At 39.1% G+C, this 17,087-nt stretch overlaps 1 protein-coding gene and 1 long non-coding RNA gene across 2 annotated transcripts in view; both read left to right on the forward strand.

Moving 5' to 3' along the window:
- LOC114567989 (uncharacterized) overlaps positions 1 to 224 on the forward strand; it is a 34,863-nt gene extending 34,639 nt beyond the window's left edge. Inside the window, exon 3 of the long non-coding RNA XR_003694243.1 lies at positions 95 to 224. This is a non-coding gene — a long non-coding RNA (uncharacterized LOC114567989). The remainder of the gene's footprint in view (positions 1 to 94) is intronic.
- A 4,362-nt stretch (positions 225 to 4,586) lies between these two features.
- On the forward strand, positions 4,587 to 15,894 carry LOC114567982 (major histocompatibility complex class I-related gene protein-like). Its single transcript, XM_028597300.1, has 6 exons — positions 4,587 to 4,755; positions 8,250 to 8,516; positions 9,794 to 10,072; positions 10,505 to 10,807; positions 11,338 to 11,433; positions 15,086 to 15,894. The coding sequence occupies exons 1-6, from the start codon at positions 4,698 to 4,700 to the stop codon at positions 15,136 to 15,138; spliced, it is 1,056 nt and encodes a 351-aa protein (XP_028453101.1). The 5' UTR covers positions 4,587 to 4,697; the 3' UTR covers positions 15,139 to 15,894.
- Positions 15,895 to 17,087: the final 1,193 nt, after the last annotated feature.

A 17,087-nucleotide genomic window follows, 5' to 3' on the forward strand; every position in this document is an offset into this window, starting at 1 on the left:
ATATATCTGTTTGAAGGAAATTCCTTAATTTCAGAGGAGATACAAGAATCCTCCACAGGGGGCGCTGCCACTCTGCTGACTGCTCTAGAGACAGGTATTGATCAGCAGTGATATAGACTCAGGTATTGATCAGCAGTGATATAGACTCAGGTATTGATCAGCAGTGATATAGACTCAGGTATTGATCAGCAGTGATATAGACTCAGGTATTGATCAGCAGTGATATAGACTCAGGTATTGATTAGCAGTGATATAGACTCAGGTATTGATCAGCAGTGACATAGACTCAGGTATTGATCAGCAGTGATATAGACTCAGGTATTGATCAACAGTGATATAGACTCAGGTATTGATCAGCAGTGAGCAGAAAGAGTCACAGAAACATAAATATTTTCTGGATAAAAGATGTGACACATTGATCTGTTTGTGTAATAATCATGCATAGCTATGTCTCAGATGAAGAAGTGAGAACACAAGATCTGAGTTTTTTTAATAAACAGAAACTCTATAATGTTTTATAAAGTGCTTCACCAACAATAAGTGAGGATAGAAAGAGAGTAGAAACAGCGCCAAAGAAAGAGCAAAATGAGAACCAGCATCAGGTGTTCAAACATCAACAGAGGTGATCCATTTCTCTTGTTGGAGCAGTTTTCAGAGTCCACAGCTCCAGATCAGTTCAGGAGCATTCAGCCTGTCACACACAGATCACCTGATCTCATCTTTGGCTTTAAGAAGCTCTCAGGGGCCCCTCAGCACATTTACTCACTACAACATCAATGAAAGCACTCTTGGAGTTGTTGTTTGTTGTCGATATTTTTGATCAGGACTGTTTTCAATCAGCCACACAAAACACAAGAAGAAGAAGACACTACTGCACCCCCACAAACTGCAGAGTATCTGATCTGGAGCTGACAGTGACCTCTGACCTCCCACAAGATTTAATACATGTCTGCACATTACATTATATTACATTACATTACAGTATATTATATTACATTACATTATATTACATTACATGACTGTCCTGAATTCCCACTATTCACTAGGTGGCAGTATCGGCCTACAGCTGTTACAAATATAGATATTCCTCCTGCTAATAATTCTTACACTTATATTACATTATATTACATTAGCCTATAGATCATTCTAAAAGATCTGGGCAGCAGAAGGTAGAATACTCCTTTCATATGGGAACACAGCTGAGAAACCAGAGTAAAGTCCCGCATGTCTCCCCATCCTCTCACACAAGCTGAAATTATTTTTAATATTAATATTATATTAGTATATTAGATTATAAACAAGATAAGGTGAATAGGACAAAATAATGAACTAAAAGATGTCAACATGAAACTTCCCCACTTAATTACTTACATTGAGAAATATATTTTTGTATTACAAGTTTTCTGAAATGTTATGTTTAAATGTGCAAATGAGGTCTTATCTAATGCTAACTTTTGGTGACTTTAGGAGAAATTTGCAGGTGCAAATAGACATACTGTAGTAAATTAAACACCTAAATGTGTATTTTGTATGTTTTTTTTTCCCAATAGTCTGAAAGAAGACATGCTATGGAAGCAAAATAACCCCTAAACTCCAAATTGAAAAATGATGGTTTTGCCTGGGGTGTCTCCCCTTAAGACGACCCTGTATGAATGACACATTTTCTTATTTTTTTACTATTTATGTTATGTAAGCTACGTTGTGTATCTATGTGGATCGTAATAAACTAAACAAAAAAAATGAAGTCCCACATGTCTCCCCCTCCTCTCACACAGGCTGAAATAACATCATTTTACTTTCTCTTTCGTTCATAACCTCACCGGGTCAGTTTAACCCAAGTGTTGGGGGTCTGGTTTGTGGTTCTCCCCCCTCCTCCTCCTTCCTCAACTTTTTTTGCAGTTCTCTCTCGGGTGAACTGCTTTAATGTGTTTATGCAAGTTGGTGGTGTTACCACAGTGGTGAATTACTTTTTTGCACACATCACATGTGGCAGTGTCCGTATCAGCTGGAGTGAATAAACTCCACACAGCGCTCCTCTTTCTTTCCGCCATCATCTATCATCATATAGCTATGGAAGCAAAATAGCCCAAAAACTCAAAATTGAAAAATTATGTTTTTATCAGGGGTGTCTCCCCTTAAGACGACACTGTATGAATTAAGGTGACACATTTTCTTTGTTTTCACTATTTATGTTATGTAAGCTAGGTTTTTTATCTATGTGGATAAACTAGGGCTGTCAAACGATACATTTTTTTTAATCGCAATTAATCGCTGAATTTGTATAGTTAATCGCGGTTAATCGCATGTTTTATCACATGATTAAAATTCCATTGTTTTGCATTTCAGAACTGTTTTAAAGTACATATTAACAATGGAAAGCAATTCTTACCAGTGTATCTTGATTGGGAATCAAATGAATGCAAAGAAAGTTACTTTATGAACTTGACTTTAAGATTTGTATTTGTTTATTATTTATTTACTGCAAACAAAAGAAGAAAAAAAAGAAGGGTACTAAACAACAGTCAGCAACTTGTTTATTGTTAAGGCCATGGTCAAAATTAAAGATTTAATCATAATGTAATAACTATAACAATAACTTATTTCACCAGTAAATTGCTGTTGAACGACAAAAACAACCACCAGATAGGAAAAGGGTATTTTACAATTACTGTGAATGCACCACAAGGCTACCTGTTTTAAGTGAACGCACCGTCTGTGTTGTTTAATTCCAAGGGGGTAAGCTTTGCTTCAGAACTCAACCTTCCTATGGTGCCATTTTGATGCTACAAAGCGATCACCTCCTGTTAGCATTCCATTGACTGCCATTCATTTTGACATCACTTTGACAGTGTATAACTTTACATCTGAAGCGTTTAAAGACTCTTTTTGCCCAATTGTTTATTTCTAAAGAAACACGACAATGTATAAAAGGCTCCATTACCTTGTACCTCACGTTATAGCTCCGTAGCAGACGTTTTTGTAAAAATAGGCTAACGATTGTGTCATAACCAAACGACTTACTGTCGCACAGTAGAGGAATTACCGTATAGTACAGGAGAAGCTTGCAGGCAGTTTCGACTTACGTTAGCTGTTTAGGTTTAATTACTAATGTTAACTATCATTTTAGTTAGCAATAATTAGCCTGTGCCTATGTTATCTCCTTACATATACCTGGCCTTTCCGTCTCTGCAAGATTCGTAATGATTGAGATTTCTCTTGGCACATCTACCAGAAGACTTACAACTTTCAGACAGGTTGCTCACGTCACATTTACGTCGTCTCTCTCAGTTGGAGGCTGCGCAGTAAAGCAAGAGATCACCGGAAAAGTGCTTCTAATATCCTTCACGTTTCGGTACCCAACCCTACTTACCAGAGTCAATATAGTGTGCAGTGACTTCTAAATAATTTTGATAACTCACTGACGTCCAGTGATCACGGGTTGATGATGAGACAGCGTTGGCACTTTGCACTTTGGTTTCAATAACAGGTTGGCGAGTAGCACTCTCCAAAATAGTGCTTTGCCTGAGCCCACATAGCATCAGCCTGAGTCACGTTAACTGGACTATGCTTAGCTCGTAGGTGGTAGCTCAAGCTTGACGTACTTCGGTGATATTTTAATTCGGCTTTACACAATGTGCCTATGGCTTTCAACTTGTTTACGAGCCGTCCGGGAGTTTTGGAAAATAAAAAGCGGCATTCAGAATTGTGTTGCTGCTGTCTTCCTCCATCATGTCTGAAAATGTACGCGTCATGCTCTGCCCTTAACGTGTTAATGCTGACAGCCCTAAAATAAACTAAACAAAAAAAAATGAAGCCTGTCTCCGTATCCTACACAGGCATCATTTTACTTTCTCTTTTGTTCATAACCTCAGTGGGTAACAAATGACGTTGATGCTCAGTCTAAATTCACATTGGCCAGATGAAGATTGATGACTACCTGCACATACAGAAATTCCAGGAAATTAGAGAGTGGATAAATTAGCAAAAAAAAAGGAAATGTAGAACTGAATATTGAACTGTCAAAATCAGAGGGGAAAAGCATTGCGTGGAGGGACATTTCCATACAGTGGCAACACTATTGGGATGGTGGAAATAAAGGGAAACACTTGGATGCAATACAAAATAAAGTAGGAGGGTAACCGAAAAGAGCAAGTAATTATCAATAAATTGAGAATTGGTCACAGTAGATTGAACAATATACTTTTTATAATGGGAAAACACCCAACTGGACACTGCAGTCTGTGTGAGGAAAAGGAGACAGTAGAGCATGTCCTGATGTCATGCAGGAAATACAATCGAGAAAGAGGGGTCATGTTCGCAGGATTACATAAGTTAGGGCCAGTGGAAATCAGGTTCAAAGATGCTCTTGAAAGTGGGGTTTCCGTAAATGGAAGGAAACATACATATTTATATTTTTGAAAAGCACTTGACTATTTAGAAAAGATAACGAGTGATTACCAGTAGGAGGCAGTAATGCAACGCATAGGATGCCCCCTGCCGTAAAACCCTGAAGAAGAAGAAGGAGAAGAGAAGAGAAGAGAAGAGAAGAGAAGAGAAGAGAAGAGAAGAATGATCCTTCTGGTTTTATCCTCAGTTGACCCTGGTGCTCGAGCTGGAAGGACAGTGTCTTTTCTCTGGATAAACAAACATACAAGTTATTAATAAGTCCATCAAAGGTTCAGAAGATACAGCACACAATGAAGACCTGGCTTGTTCTGCTCCTCCTGGGACTCATGGTACAAGACACGGTGGCAGGTGATTAAGAATTTTCATTATTAGGGCCCGAGCGCAGACATTTTACATATTTTAAGGGTTTCGGGAATAGGCGCACAAAAATAGCTCGCTAGCGCCCCCTACAAAGTTAAAAAAATTGAGCCCCTGCAGTGTGTTTAACGTAGACTAACAAAACGTGGTACACATATGTAGCATATCAGGACGTACAAAAAAGCTCATTGGAGCCATACCCTAAACCCAACAGGAAGTCCGCCATTTTGAATTGAACGTTCGAAATTAGTGTGATTTTGGCCATTTCCACATGTCGTACTTTAACCAACTCCTCCTAGAGATTTCATCCGATCACCTTCAAACTCGGTCTGTGCCATCTTAAGACGTTAAAGATGAAAAGTTGTTAAAAGAAAAACTTTTCGTCATAGGGCGTGGCCGTGGCGGGGCGGCCATTTTGTGTGTTTCTCCATCAAAACAGGAAGTGGGTGTAACTCGAGAGTACATTGTCCAACTGGCTCGAAACATTTTCAGGATTCATAAGAGTCCAACCCTGAGGACAAATAAAGGCCGATATTTCCTTAAAGTAGCGCCCCCTAGTGGCAACAGGAAGTAGGCCTAAAAGTCAAGGTGCTATACTTTAACCAACTCCTCCTAGAGATTTCATCCGATGGACTTCAAACTTGGTCTGTACCATCCCAACACCTTAAAGATGAAAAGTTATTAAAAGAAAAACCTTTCGTCAAACGGTGTGGGCGTGGCGTGGCAGCCATTTTGAGTGTAGAACAAAGAAGTTGTTGTAACTTGAGTGTAGGTTGTCGTATCTGCCCGAAATTTCTCACGATTGACAAGGGTCCAGGCCTGAGGACATCTACAGGCCAAAATTGACTTTTGGTAATAGCGCCCCCCCCGCTGGCAACAGGAAATGCGCCTTATATGACAAACATAATCCGATTTACATGAAACTTTTAATGTGTGGTCTACATGTGATACTGAGCCGGCCCCTATAGTATAACCACGCCCACTCACACAGACGATGCCCCCTTTCATGACTGGTGACCCAAGTCTTATGTGAGGTATCTGTCGGTACACAATCCGTTCTGCCTGCACGATCCGTTCTGCACATGCGCGATCCGTTCTGCACATGCGCAAAATGTTCATGCATGCCCTGTTGTACGACGATTTACGACACTGCACGATCTGTTCCACGCTTCCGGTCGACAGCCAAGCTAACGTTAGTTTAGCTAACAGCTAATTCGGCTAACCGTTAGCTGAGACAGCATGTAATAACTTTAAAAGACCCTCAAAATAAAACGTAAAAATAAACGTTAACATATATAACAGCTGATACGTCAGTTCTGCTTTACTTGTGCTCATTTAAAATACAATCACTCAATACTTGTCTTTATTGTTATTACTTATATATCTGTGGTTAAGTAAAGTCTTAATTTAGCTGTAGTCTGCTTTTCCCATTAAGTTTATCTAGCTGTCAGCTAGCGGTTAGCCGAATTGGCTGTTAGCTAAACTAACGTTAGCTTCCTGGTGGAGGCTAGCCATAGGCTAGCGTGGAACAGATCGTGCAGGTCGTAAACAGTAATATCTTGCGCATGTGCAGAACGGATCGTGCAGGCAGAACGGATTGTGTACCGACAGTATCAATGAACTCAGCAGAGACTCTTTTTTTATTGGTAAAGGTTTGCCCTGACCCCTATGCTTAGGCCACGCCCCCTTTCACAGCTAATTAACTGTATGACGTAGAGTCTTGTGTGAGGTATCATTGAACTCATTGAACATTGAGCACGGTCGCAAGGAGCGGCATCGGCCAGTAACCCCGACGAGCGCAGAGGCGCGATGGCCCGTCCATCGCTGCTTGCAGCTTCAATTTCTTGTTGGTACCTACATCTAAAATTGCCAAACCCTATGACAACAACAACATCCAAAATGTATAATCCATTCTTACTTGAATATGAAAAATGAAAGCAGCAAGAAAAGAGCAAAGAACCCCATTTCTGAACTGTATAAAGAGAAGTGCTGCAAGTCTTACCTTCAAGAAACTCAATTTAAACTTGTTTCTCAAAACCTCGGAAGAAGTCATCATTGGTCACAATTTATAGAATAAAATTTGTATTGTATTGTGTTCCGAGGTTTGTGATTTCAGATCATGAGGAGTGTAAACTACTAAAGATGCTTCCACGTTAGGTTTAGTAACATTTATTCATTTTATTCTAATAAAATAGCTGCAGTTTCCCCAACATAATTAAGTTTTTCCTGATTTGATTTTTATTGGTAGCTGACCAGTTAGCTAGTGAACCAACAGGGTTTGTTGTAACGCTAGCTAGCTACTCAACGACGCTTGAGAGACGTGTGGGTGGGGATTGGCCGGAGAATCTCTGCGACGGCGAGGAAGTTCGATGAACATCTCCCAGCTGCCCGGAATTATCTCCCCTTCACTTTTCAGTAATCTTAACTTTTCGTTTTGGTGCTTTTGTCAGGTGAATTTAGCTACTCGTAAAGACAGCTAAACGTGAAGGGGGGAGAAATTCAGCAGGGAGATCTCATCTCCGTAGCGCTACGGAGATGTAGCTAACGCTATGGATGGCCGCTGTTGTGACTCGGTGCTGGGTCTGATATGGTCTGTTTCCCGACGCTTCATTAAACTGCCGTTAGCGTCGTAAGCACCAGGCACTGGAGATAAGTTCTGGCCGGGGGGGTTGCTGTAATGAAAGTGTCTGGCTGATAGCTGACTGGGGGCTAACAGTTACTAGCTAGCTATATGTCCTGGGCCTGCTGTCAGCTGTCATCCCGACTGAGTCTCTCTGCGCAGGGGGAGTGAGGCAAATTAGCATTAGATTAATCGTATATCTACACAGCTACTAGTGAACTTATTTGTGGGTTAGCCCAGTGCTGTTAACCGTGGTCGAAACAATCGTACTAAAAATTACTTTATGAGCATGTTGAACGATGTTGTAACCTCCATAATGTTACCCACCAAGCATTAGAATCAACGTTAGCTACTTGTCAACCAGCACATTAGTAACGTTAGGCTGGTATCAATATTGAAATGTCTCAATAAATAAGGTCTCTGGCATGGCATAGTTTGCCCACCAGTTATTGTTATTGTGTTTTTGTTCGAAGGACTTTAACTTTCATATCTTAATAAAAACTGTCTCAAAATCATATTTTATTTTGTTTTTTTATACATTTTATTTATCAGAACTTTAACATATTTTGATGTTCCTCTGTTCTGTTGTGACAATAAAAAAAGTTTATTTTTAAACTTCATTATCATATTATTTTAGTGAGGACTAAAATAACTACAAATAACTAATGTTAGGGAAATCTGTTTATGTTTTTTTACGCATTTAAAAAAAATATATATATCGGCCAATATATCGGAATATCGGATTTTTAAATCACCAAATATTTGTATCGATATCGGCCTTAAAAATCCTGTATCGGTCAGGCTCTAATCGTCACATCCCTAGTTATATAAAAACTGACATTATTACATTCATATTTTCTTACAGTGACTCATTCTCTGAAGTATTTCTTCACTTCGTCTTCTGGAGTCCCAAACTTCCCAGAGTTTGTGGCTGTTGGATTGGTTGATGACGTTCCAATAGATCACTATGACAGCAACACCAAGAGAGCCGAACCCAAACAGGACTGGATGAGCAGAGTCACAGCAGATGATCCTCAGTACTGGCAGAGGGAGACTGAGTACTTGGTAGGTCAACAGCAGGTCAACAAAGCCAACATTGACGTTGCAAAGCAGCGCTTCAACCAAACTGGAGGTTTGTTTATGTTTCACTTTCTAATGATAAAATGTTGTTTATATTTCCATCCTTTTATTTTAGTAAACACACACACACAAACACACACACATACATACACACACACACAGATTAAACAGTTTGATGTATTTTCGTGGCTGAAACACAGTCCGACTCAACATTAACATTACTGAGACTGAGTTGACTGGATGCTGCTATACTCCATTGATCCAGTGTTTTCTGTCCATCCCATAATAAGCAGCAGAGACCATTACCACTTTATCTCCACTAGATTAGATCAGAATAAGTGGAGCGGAGTGGCCACAGTGAGCTGGTCCAGAAGAACTCTCCTGCAGGAACCAGTTCATCCCAACAGTTTGATAAACACCCAGCTGATAGAGGACCATTACTGCCTGGTACAGCCTGAAAAAGTAGCTTTTCCATGAAGTTAACTGGATCTTTGCCATTCTCGCTGCCCTCTGCAATGTTCACAATTCGCAGATTTCACCTGTGTGATCTGTTTTCGAGATCATCCACCCGATCTAACAATTCCTGATTTGCTACTTTCAATGTGTTTATAGTTGCTTCAGCAGTGTTCAAGCACAGACTAGCCTGCCGTGTCGACAGTGTTTGCTGCGAGGATTTGGGTTTGCCACTCATTCCAGCAGTAACACAAAGTGTAGTAAACGTTATCTCGCTAATGTATGAGCCCACAAAAACAAAAATTGAAGACCAGGGCGATGTTAAAACAGTATCATTTCACAAGTTAAATGGGAGCTCCGTACTGCTTGTCTCACCCCCACAACGCCATACCGGAAGTCACCTAATATCATTTAATAATAAATAGTGTTGATCAGACAGAAGAGACTATTAGAAGATTTCATCTCACACTCTCACAACTTCTGATCAACAGTTTTCTCTATTTCAATTTACATTGTAAATAATTTCCTGATTTATCAACAAATAATTATTACATAATCAATAATGACAAGAATAAATAGTTTAAACCCTAATTATTTAGTAGAACTACAGATTAAATTAGATTTAATTGACCAAAGTGTGTCTGTGTTGTAATGAACATATAAAGCGATTAAATAATTAGTCAATTATTTGTTTGGTCAATTGATTAATAAAAAAATTATTTATAATGAAAATAATTATTAATTTGAGTTATCAATTGTTAACAGATGTCTCTCTCTCTCTCTCTCACTCTTGCTCTCTCTCTCTCTCTCTCTCTCTCTCTCTCGCTCTCTCTCTCTCTCTCTCTCTCTCTCTCTCTCTCTCTCTCTCTCTCTCAGGTGCTCACATTGCCCAGAGGATGTACGGCTGTGAGTGGGATGATGAGACTGGAGAGGTCAATGGTTTTCGTCAGGATGGTTATGATGGAGAAGACTTCATAGCATTTGACCTGAAGACAGAGTCATGGATCGCTCCAAAACAACAGGCTGTCATCACCAAACACAAGTGGGACAATAACAAAGCTCAGATAGCTCAGTATAAACACTACCTGACGCAGATTTGTCCTGAGTGGCTGAAGAAGTATGTGAACTATGGGAGGAGCTCTCTGCTGAGAACAGGTAGAATCACATGACCTGATGGAGTTTAATGGACCCAACAATGTTAACATTTCTTCTTGTGTTTCTAACCAACAGTAACATTACAATAAATATTAAACAACAGAGACCCACTTTGTCTCAGTTTACACACATTTTCTCTTTCTCTCATGTTCTCACTTCTCTTCATCTCTCTGACTCCCTCACCTCTTTTCATTTATCACCTCTCTTTTCCTCACTTTTTTCTCTCTTTCTTTCTGCTTTGTTTCTGTTTGTCTCAGTTTGTCTCTCTGTCTCTTTCTGTCTTTCTCACACTAACTGTCCTCCCTTTTTTACACTTCAGTGAGGTTTATTTGCATTTCAAAAATAAATGCATTTAAAATACATTACATCAAACAGGAATGCGAATATTAATCTCCAGTAAATAATAATAAAGTCTTTGTCTTCACTGTGCAGAGGTTCCCTCAGTGTCTCTCCTCCAGAAGTCTCCCTCCTCTCCAGTCAGCTGCCACGCTACAGGTTTCTACCCTGACAGAGCCATGATGTTCTGGAGGAAAGATGGAGAGGAGCTTCATGAGCACGTGGACCTCGGAGAGATCCTCCCCAACCACGATGGATCCTTCCAGATGAGTGTTGACCTGGACCTTTCATCAGTCCCAGCTGGAGACTGGAGGAGGTACGACTGTGTGTTTCAGCTCGCTGGTGTGGAGGACGACATCGTCACCAAACTGGACAAAGCAGAGATCAGGACCAACAGAGGTAAGACTGGAATCAGACGTGATGAAGGAAACACACATTTAGTTTACTCTAACAGTCCTGGAGTTCATGTATTTTATGTGTTGGATGGGAAGTTTTGTTTCCTTAAATGGTTTTGTTGTCTGTTTCTTTTATCTCGTTTTTTATATATATATATATATATATATATATATATATATATATATATATATATATATATATATATAACTTTAAGGATTAGATCATTAAACCAATCTTTACTTTTACAGTAATGTAAACTAAAAGTTTTAAACTGCTTTGGAGAAATGATTGTTGTCCACCACCATGATGTTTGTGCTGTCTGCTCACCGGTTATATAGCTTTGATTTAATGATAAAAAGAAACATTTCAATAATGAAACATAAAAAACACTTATTTTTTAACCTCTTTCATAAATGTAACATAAAGTGTCTGTATACAGGTTAGTGGTCTGGTTGATAGATGGATGTTCTTCTCTTCTAACCTGCTTCATCTGTTCAGGTTGGGACTATTTTTTGTTGTTTTCTGCTCAACAGAGAATACTATGTACATTTACATCATCGCTGCAGTGGTTGTTCTGGCTCTCGTCCTCCTCGCTGTGATCAGAGTCCTGGTTTACAGAAAGAAGAAAGGTGAGAGACTCTAACAAAAAGATTTTCTCATGTTTCAGTATTTTGATTCTAGACTTTGAGTTGATGCTTTTCACCAGATTGTAAAATTAAAGCAAACGTCAACGGTAAGTGGTGTGATGCTCAGTGTCATGATAATATGACTAGAAGAGACAAATTTATATTTTAGATAAACATTCATTAATCACCTGGTAGAGCAGACGCCCATATATGGAGGTTTACTCCTTGAAGCAGCGGCCGCAGGTTTAATTGCTGTATGTCATTCCCCCTCTCTCTCCCCTATCATGTCTTCAGCTGTCCTATATAAATAAAGCCCTAAATGCACAAAAAATAATCTTAAAAAAACAACAACATTCATCAATATTTATGTGTTGATATTTCATCATATTTGCTTCTATTCTTTATATATTATGTTTAATGTGTGTTTACTTTTAGATAATCCAGTTGTATTTGATTTATTAGCGTTACTGATAATCCACTCCGAGACATTTCTGTCCCTTTAAGGCTGATCGGCAGTTTGATGGTCCTCAACCAACAGCTGAGTGTGGATAGTGTTTGGTTTGGTTTTTGGAACTTTAGGAGTGCCATAAAGAAGAATGAATCAAATAAAAGAAAGAGAAACTAAAATTGTGGAATTATAAAGAGTAAGAAATAAAAGAATAAATAATGAAATACAAAAATGTTGAAATATAAAGATAAATGGGCTAATTAAGTAAATAAAAAGAATTAGAAATAAAGGAATAAAAGAATAAATAAATGTGGATATTGGAGCAGAGATTATGATTTTGATAGTAACTTATTTTTGGATGAATTGGGCATAAACCCATTGATATTGAGAGTAAACCAGACTCATTATGAACTAGTAAGTTGTGTTAATTGATCTCGGTACGTGGCGTATCGTCACAGCCTTCTGACAATCAGCTGATTGAGGCAGTGATTGGATCAGCTGGTATATAACAGCTGAGCTCTCCTTCACTTTTTCTTCTTTGGTTTGTAGCCACATGATCTTTTTACTGCTGTACCGCTCAGTATTGCTAAGGGATTGTGAATTTAATTTGTTTTTATATATCTTTTGTTTTGCTCTGCTGTCAATCCCTGTACGCCATCTAGTAAGGACAGTTTATTATGTGTTTGTGGAAAAGAAAATAAATCGTATCAATATGAAGTCTGAATGATAAAGGAAAATAAATTTGACAAACAATAGAAATCCGTGGATTCTGAGTGATGTTGAAGCGCGTCGACCAAAACGAGTTCCAAGGGACAAGAACGGGAACAGATCCACTGCTCCTCTAGTGGAAGAATAATTAGAAGCATTTTTATTTATATTCAAATTAATTTGTTTATTTATTTCCATAGCTATACACTACCGGTCAAAAGTTTTAGAACAGCCCCATTTTTCCAGGTTTTTATTGAAATTCATGCAGTTCAATGTCTTATTGTACTCTGGATTTAAAGAATAGAACAAATGAACAATTTAAGTTAAAAAAGAAATCATGGAATCAATTTATAAACCAAAATGTATTCGAAATCTTTGACTCATCAAAGTAGCCCCCTTTGGCAGATATAACAGCTGAACACACTCGTGGCATTCTTTCTACAATGGAAATCAAATATTCTTCAGAAAGTTCTTCCCAACTCTGTTGCAGAAGTTCCCATAAATGTGTGGCACTTGTAGGTTGCTTTGCTTTCACTTTTCTGTCCAGTTCATCCCAAACTAGCTCAATGGGGTTTAAGTCTGGTGACTGTGCTGGCCACAGTCTGGTTACTGTGCTGGCGCATACCAGAGGGTACTGCATGGGGCTGCAGAATGCTGTGGTAGCCGTTTTGGTTCAGGGTGCCTTTCACTCTGTACAAATCACCGACCCTGGATCCAGCAAAACAGCCCCAGACCATCAGACTTCCTCCTCCATGTTTAACAGTTGATGTCACACACTGAGGAACCATCCTTTCGCCTACTCAACGGCGTACAAAAATCCTGCGTGATGAACCGAAGATTTCAAATTTTGATTCATCAGTCCATAACACCTTCTTCCAGTCTTCAGTAGTCCATTGGCAGTGTTTCTTGGCCCAGGCAAGCCTCTTTTTCTTATTCTGACGTCTTAGCAATGGCTTTCTTACTGCAACTCGACCTATCAAACCTGCAGCTCCAAGTCTTCTCTTTCCAGTTGAAACTGAGACTTGCTTATTACGACCACTATTAAGCTGTGCTTGAAGCTGTTGTCCTGTGAGCCGCCTATCACGCAAGCTGTTGACTCTCAGAAACTTGTCTTCTGATTCTGTTGTGGCTTTGGGTCTGCCAGACCTCTTCCTGTCAGAGTTTCCCCCAGTTTCTAAGTGCCTTTTGATGGTGAAGAATACTGTACTCACTGACACCTTAACTTTCTTCGCAATTTCTCTTTGGAAAGACCAACATTCTTAAGTGTTATGATGGTCTGTCTCTCTTCCATTGTTACAGTTTTTCTCAATTGTTTACACACAATTACTGGTACTTGAGACACAATGAGCACAATGATCACAACATGTAACTCATGCACCAACCCCCTTAACCAATTCTGCTAAACTACAAGCACAATTCCTGCTTTACACTCAAATTGCAGTTCTAAAACACACTTTTTTCAAAACACTACACACAATTTCTCTGCATTTGGCACAATTTTCATGCAGAAATTCTCTTGTTTTCACAAGAAACACACTGACATTCAAATATGACCACTGACTCGTCACATGGGCAAACACACATCACACAGTTTTACAATTAGCAATCAGAGCTTTAGCATAAAAGGGCAACAGGTGAGCACTTCTATTTTGGAGCAATGGATGCCAACATTGGAAACCGAAGCAGAGCCAGAGGAGTGAGAGTAAGAAGAGGAAGACGGGGAGGACGAGGACGAGGAAGGCCAAGGACCGTAATCTCTGATGAGATCCGAGCCACTTTGGTTGATCATGTGGTCAACCATGGTCTTACAATGAGGGAAGCTGGGCAAAGAGCACAGCCAAATTTGAGCATGTACACTGTAGCACCCATAATCTGGACTTTCCGAAATGAGAATAGGTAAGAAATACTCTCACTAGAAAATTGCATTACTACATATCAATACAGTACTCAGTGAGTACAGTAGTACAGTATTGCCTGTGGACTGTTCTGTAGGACTGTAAAAATAAAGTATGTTTCAAGTATTTGGGAAATGTATTCCTACTTTGTATTTACAGTATTTTACTATTTGTTTGGCAGAACTGAAAGATTACCAACACAAGGTGGTCGGGAATGTCTTCTGTCTCCTGAACAGGAAACTGAAATAATCAACATGGTCCTAGAAAATAACGGCATAACATTACGGCAAATACAAAGAAAAATACTAGAAAACAATGAGATGATTCAAAATACTGATAGGGAAAGCTTATCAACACTGGACCGTGTCTTGCGCAGAAATAATCTGAGGATGAAGCAGGTCTACAGGGTGCCATTTGAACGCAATTCAGAAAGAGTCAAAGAATTGCGACATAACTATGTGCAAGTGAGTCCTATACAATCCCACAATTGATGCATACTCTCAACACTGTATAGATTATACATATTTCAGTATTGTAATCATAATGATTGTGCTCCACAATAGTGACCACTCATGTCTATTTCTGATCTTGTTGTGTGTTTCAGAGAGTCCTCGAGCTAGAGGTGGCTGCAGTGGAGCACCAGTTCATCTTCATTGATGAGGTTGGATTCAACCTCACAAAAAGACGAAGGAGGGGAAGGAATATCATCGGCCAGCGTGCCATTGTTTAAGTCCCTCGCCAGCGCGGAGGGAACATCACAATGTGTGCAGCGATTACCCACCAAGGCGTCATCCATCACCATACTACCCTTGGCCCCTACAACACTGCCCATCTGATCACATTCCTGGACACCCTACAACACACTCATTCCACCAGATCAGGTAGATGGCCCAGAGCAGCTCAGGTATGTTGTCATTTGGGACAACGTACGTTTCCACAGGGCTGCTCTGGTTCATAACTGGTTCACTGCCCACCCACGCTTTTTAGTTGTTTATCTCCCTCCATATTCTCCATTCCTCAATCCTATTGAGGAATTTTTTTCTGCCTGGTGACGGAAAGTGTATGACAGAAATCCACAAACGCGTATACCTCTTCTCCAAGCTATGGAAGACGCATGTGGAGATATAGCAGCTGATGCTTTTCATGGCTGGAATCGCCATGCTAGGCGATATTTCCCCCGCTGCTTGGCCAGGGAAAACATTGCTTGTGACGTGGATGAGGTGCTGTGGCCAGACCGAAACAGAAGAGAGGATGCAGCATAGGTTTTTAAAAAAAAAATGTATTACGGTATTATTTTATGTAACTCTATACAGTAAATTCTTCTGTTGTTTTGTATGTAGACCACTGTATGTGTAACTTTGTGTTGGTTTGGAATGGGATGTACAAAATAAAAAAAATATATTTGTTACCGTGTATTTGTTACCGTGTATTTGTGTTTTCTGAGTATAAGAACAATATTCTCAAATATTTTACAACACACTTATGTACTGTCTGTAGTAAGTGTAACACTGAACCAAAAAAAAGGCCTAAGTCATTATGATGAATGGAGAAGTGTTTTCAGTGTTTTACATTGAGCACATCAGTGTTCAACTGGTTCTTATAAATGTCTGTTCATATGATGGTTTGTGTGTGTCATTTGAAAACAAAATACCCTTTTGAGAAGAAATAACATTATTTTGAATGTAAAGTTTAATTTTGCAAGAGCATTGAGGAGTTTTGCCCATTGTGTGTGTGTTCTTTGGAATTGTGTGTAGAGTTCTGAGAATATGAGGCATGCTTTCAGAAAATGTGTTTGATCGAGAAAAACTGTTATTGTCTTTTTCCCACCATTTTTATAGCAACACACTACTTTCTGCAGTACAATACTGTTCAAATAATACTCACGAGGGTACCGTACCACAGTGTGTTCCAACAATACTTTTATACAAACAGAGGGGGTTGTCAGTAATCCAGACAAGTTGGAACACCTGTGGGAATTGGTAGCACCAACTTTCAAAGCTTGATCAACCTCCATTGCTGCAGAACAGCTTTGCATTGTTTACCCATTTCTTGTTCCCTGAAAAAGGCCTTTTTGTAAAATTCTGAAATGTACATTATTTTTCAGTTTTGGGTAATCTTACTTTTTTTTTTTTACTTCAGGCAGTTCACCACTTACCTTTGTACCATTTCAAGCTATTCATTGGACTTGAATGGCTAAAATTTCAATAAAAATCTAGAAAAATTGTGGTGTTATATGTATATATATATATATATATATATATATATATATATATATATATATATATATATATACATATACTCACCTTAAAGATTATTAGGAACACTTGTAAGATTTCTCGTTAATGCAACCAATTGTATGGCAGCTGCTTCAATGCATTTAGGGGTGTCGTCCAGGTCTAGACAATCTCCTGAACTCCAAACTGAATGTCAGAATGTGAAAGAAAGGTGATCTAAGCAACTTTGAGCGTGGCATGGTTGTTGGTGCCAGACCGGCTGGTCTGAGTATTTCACAATCTGCTCAGTTACTGGGATTTTCACAAACAACCATTTCTAGGGTTTACAAAGAATGGTCTGAAAAAGGAAAAACATCCAGGATGCTGCAGTCT

This window comes from Perca flavescens, chromosome 14, assembly GCF_004354835.1.
Source record: "Perca flavescens isolate YP-PL-M2 chromosome 14, PFLA_1.0, whole genome shotgun sequence".
Taxonomy (NCBI): Eukaryota; Metazoa; Chordata; class Actinopteri; order Perciformes; family Percidae; genus Perca; species Perca flavescens.

What these genes read in the sequence shown, in the direction of transcription:
- LOC114567982 (XM_028597300.1), top strand. Translation starts at nt 4,698, where the DNA reads ATGAAGACCTGGCTTGTTCTGCTCCTCCTGGGACTCATGGTACAAGAC. An exon ending in GAGCTCTCTGCTGAGAACAG is followed by an intron (nt 10,073 to 10,504) that starts GTAGAATCACAT and finishes TTCACTGTGCAG; the next exon opens with AGGTTCCCTCAGTGTCTCTC. An exon ending in GGTTTACAGAAAGAAGAAAG is followed by an intron (nt 11,434 to 15,085) that starts GTGAGAGACTCT and finishes TGTGTGTTTCAG; the next exon opens with AGAGTCCTCGAGCTAGAGGT.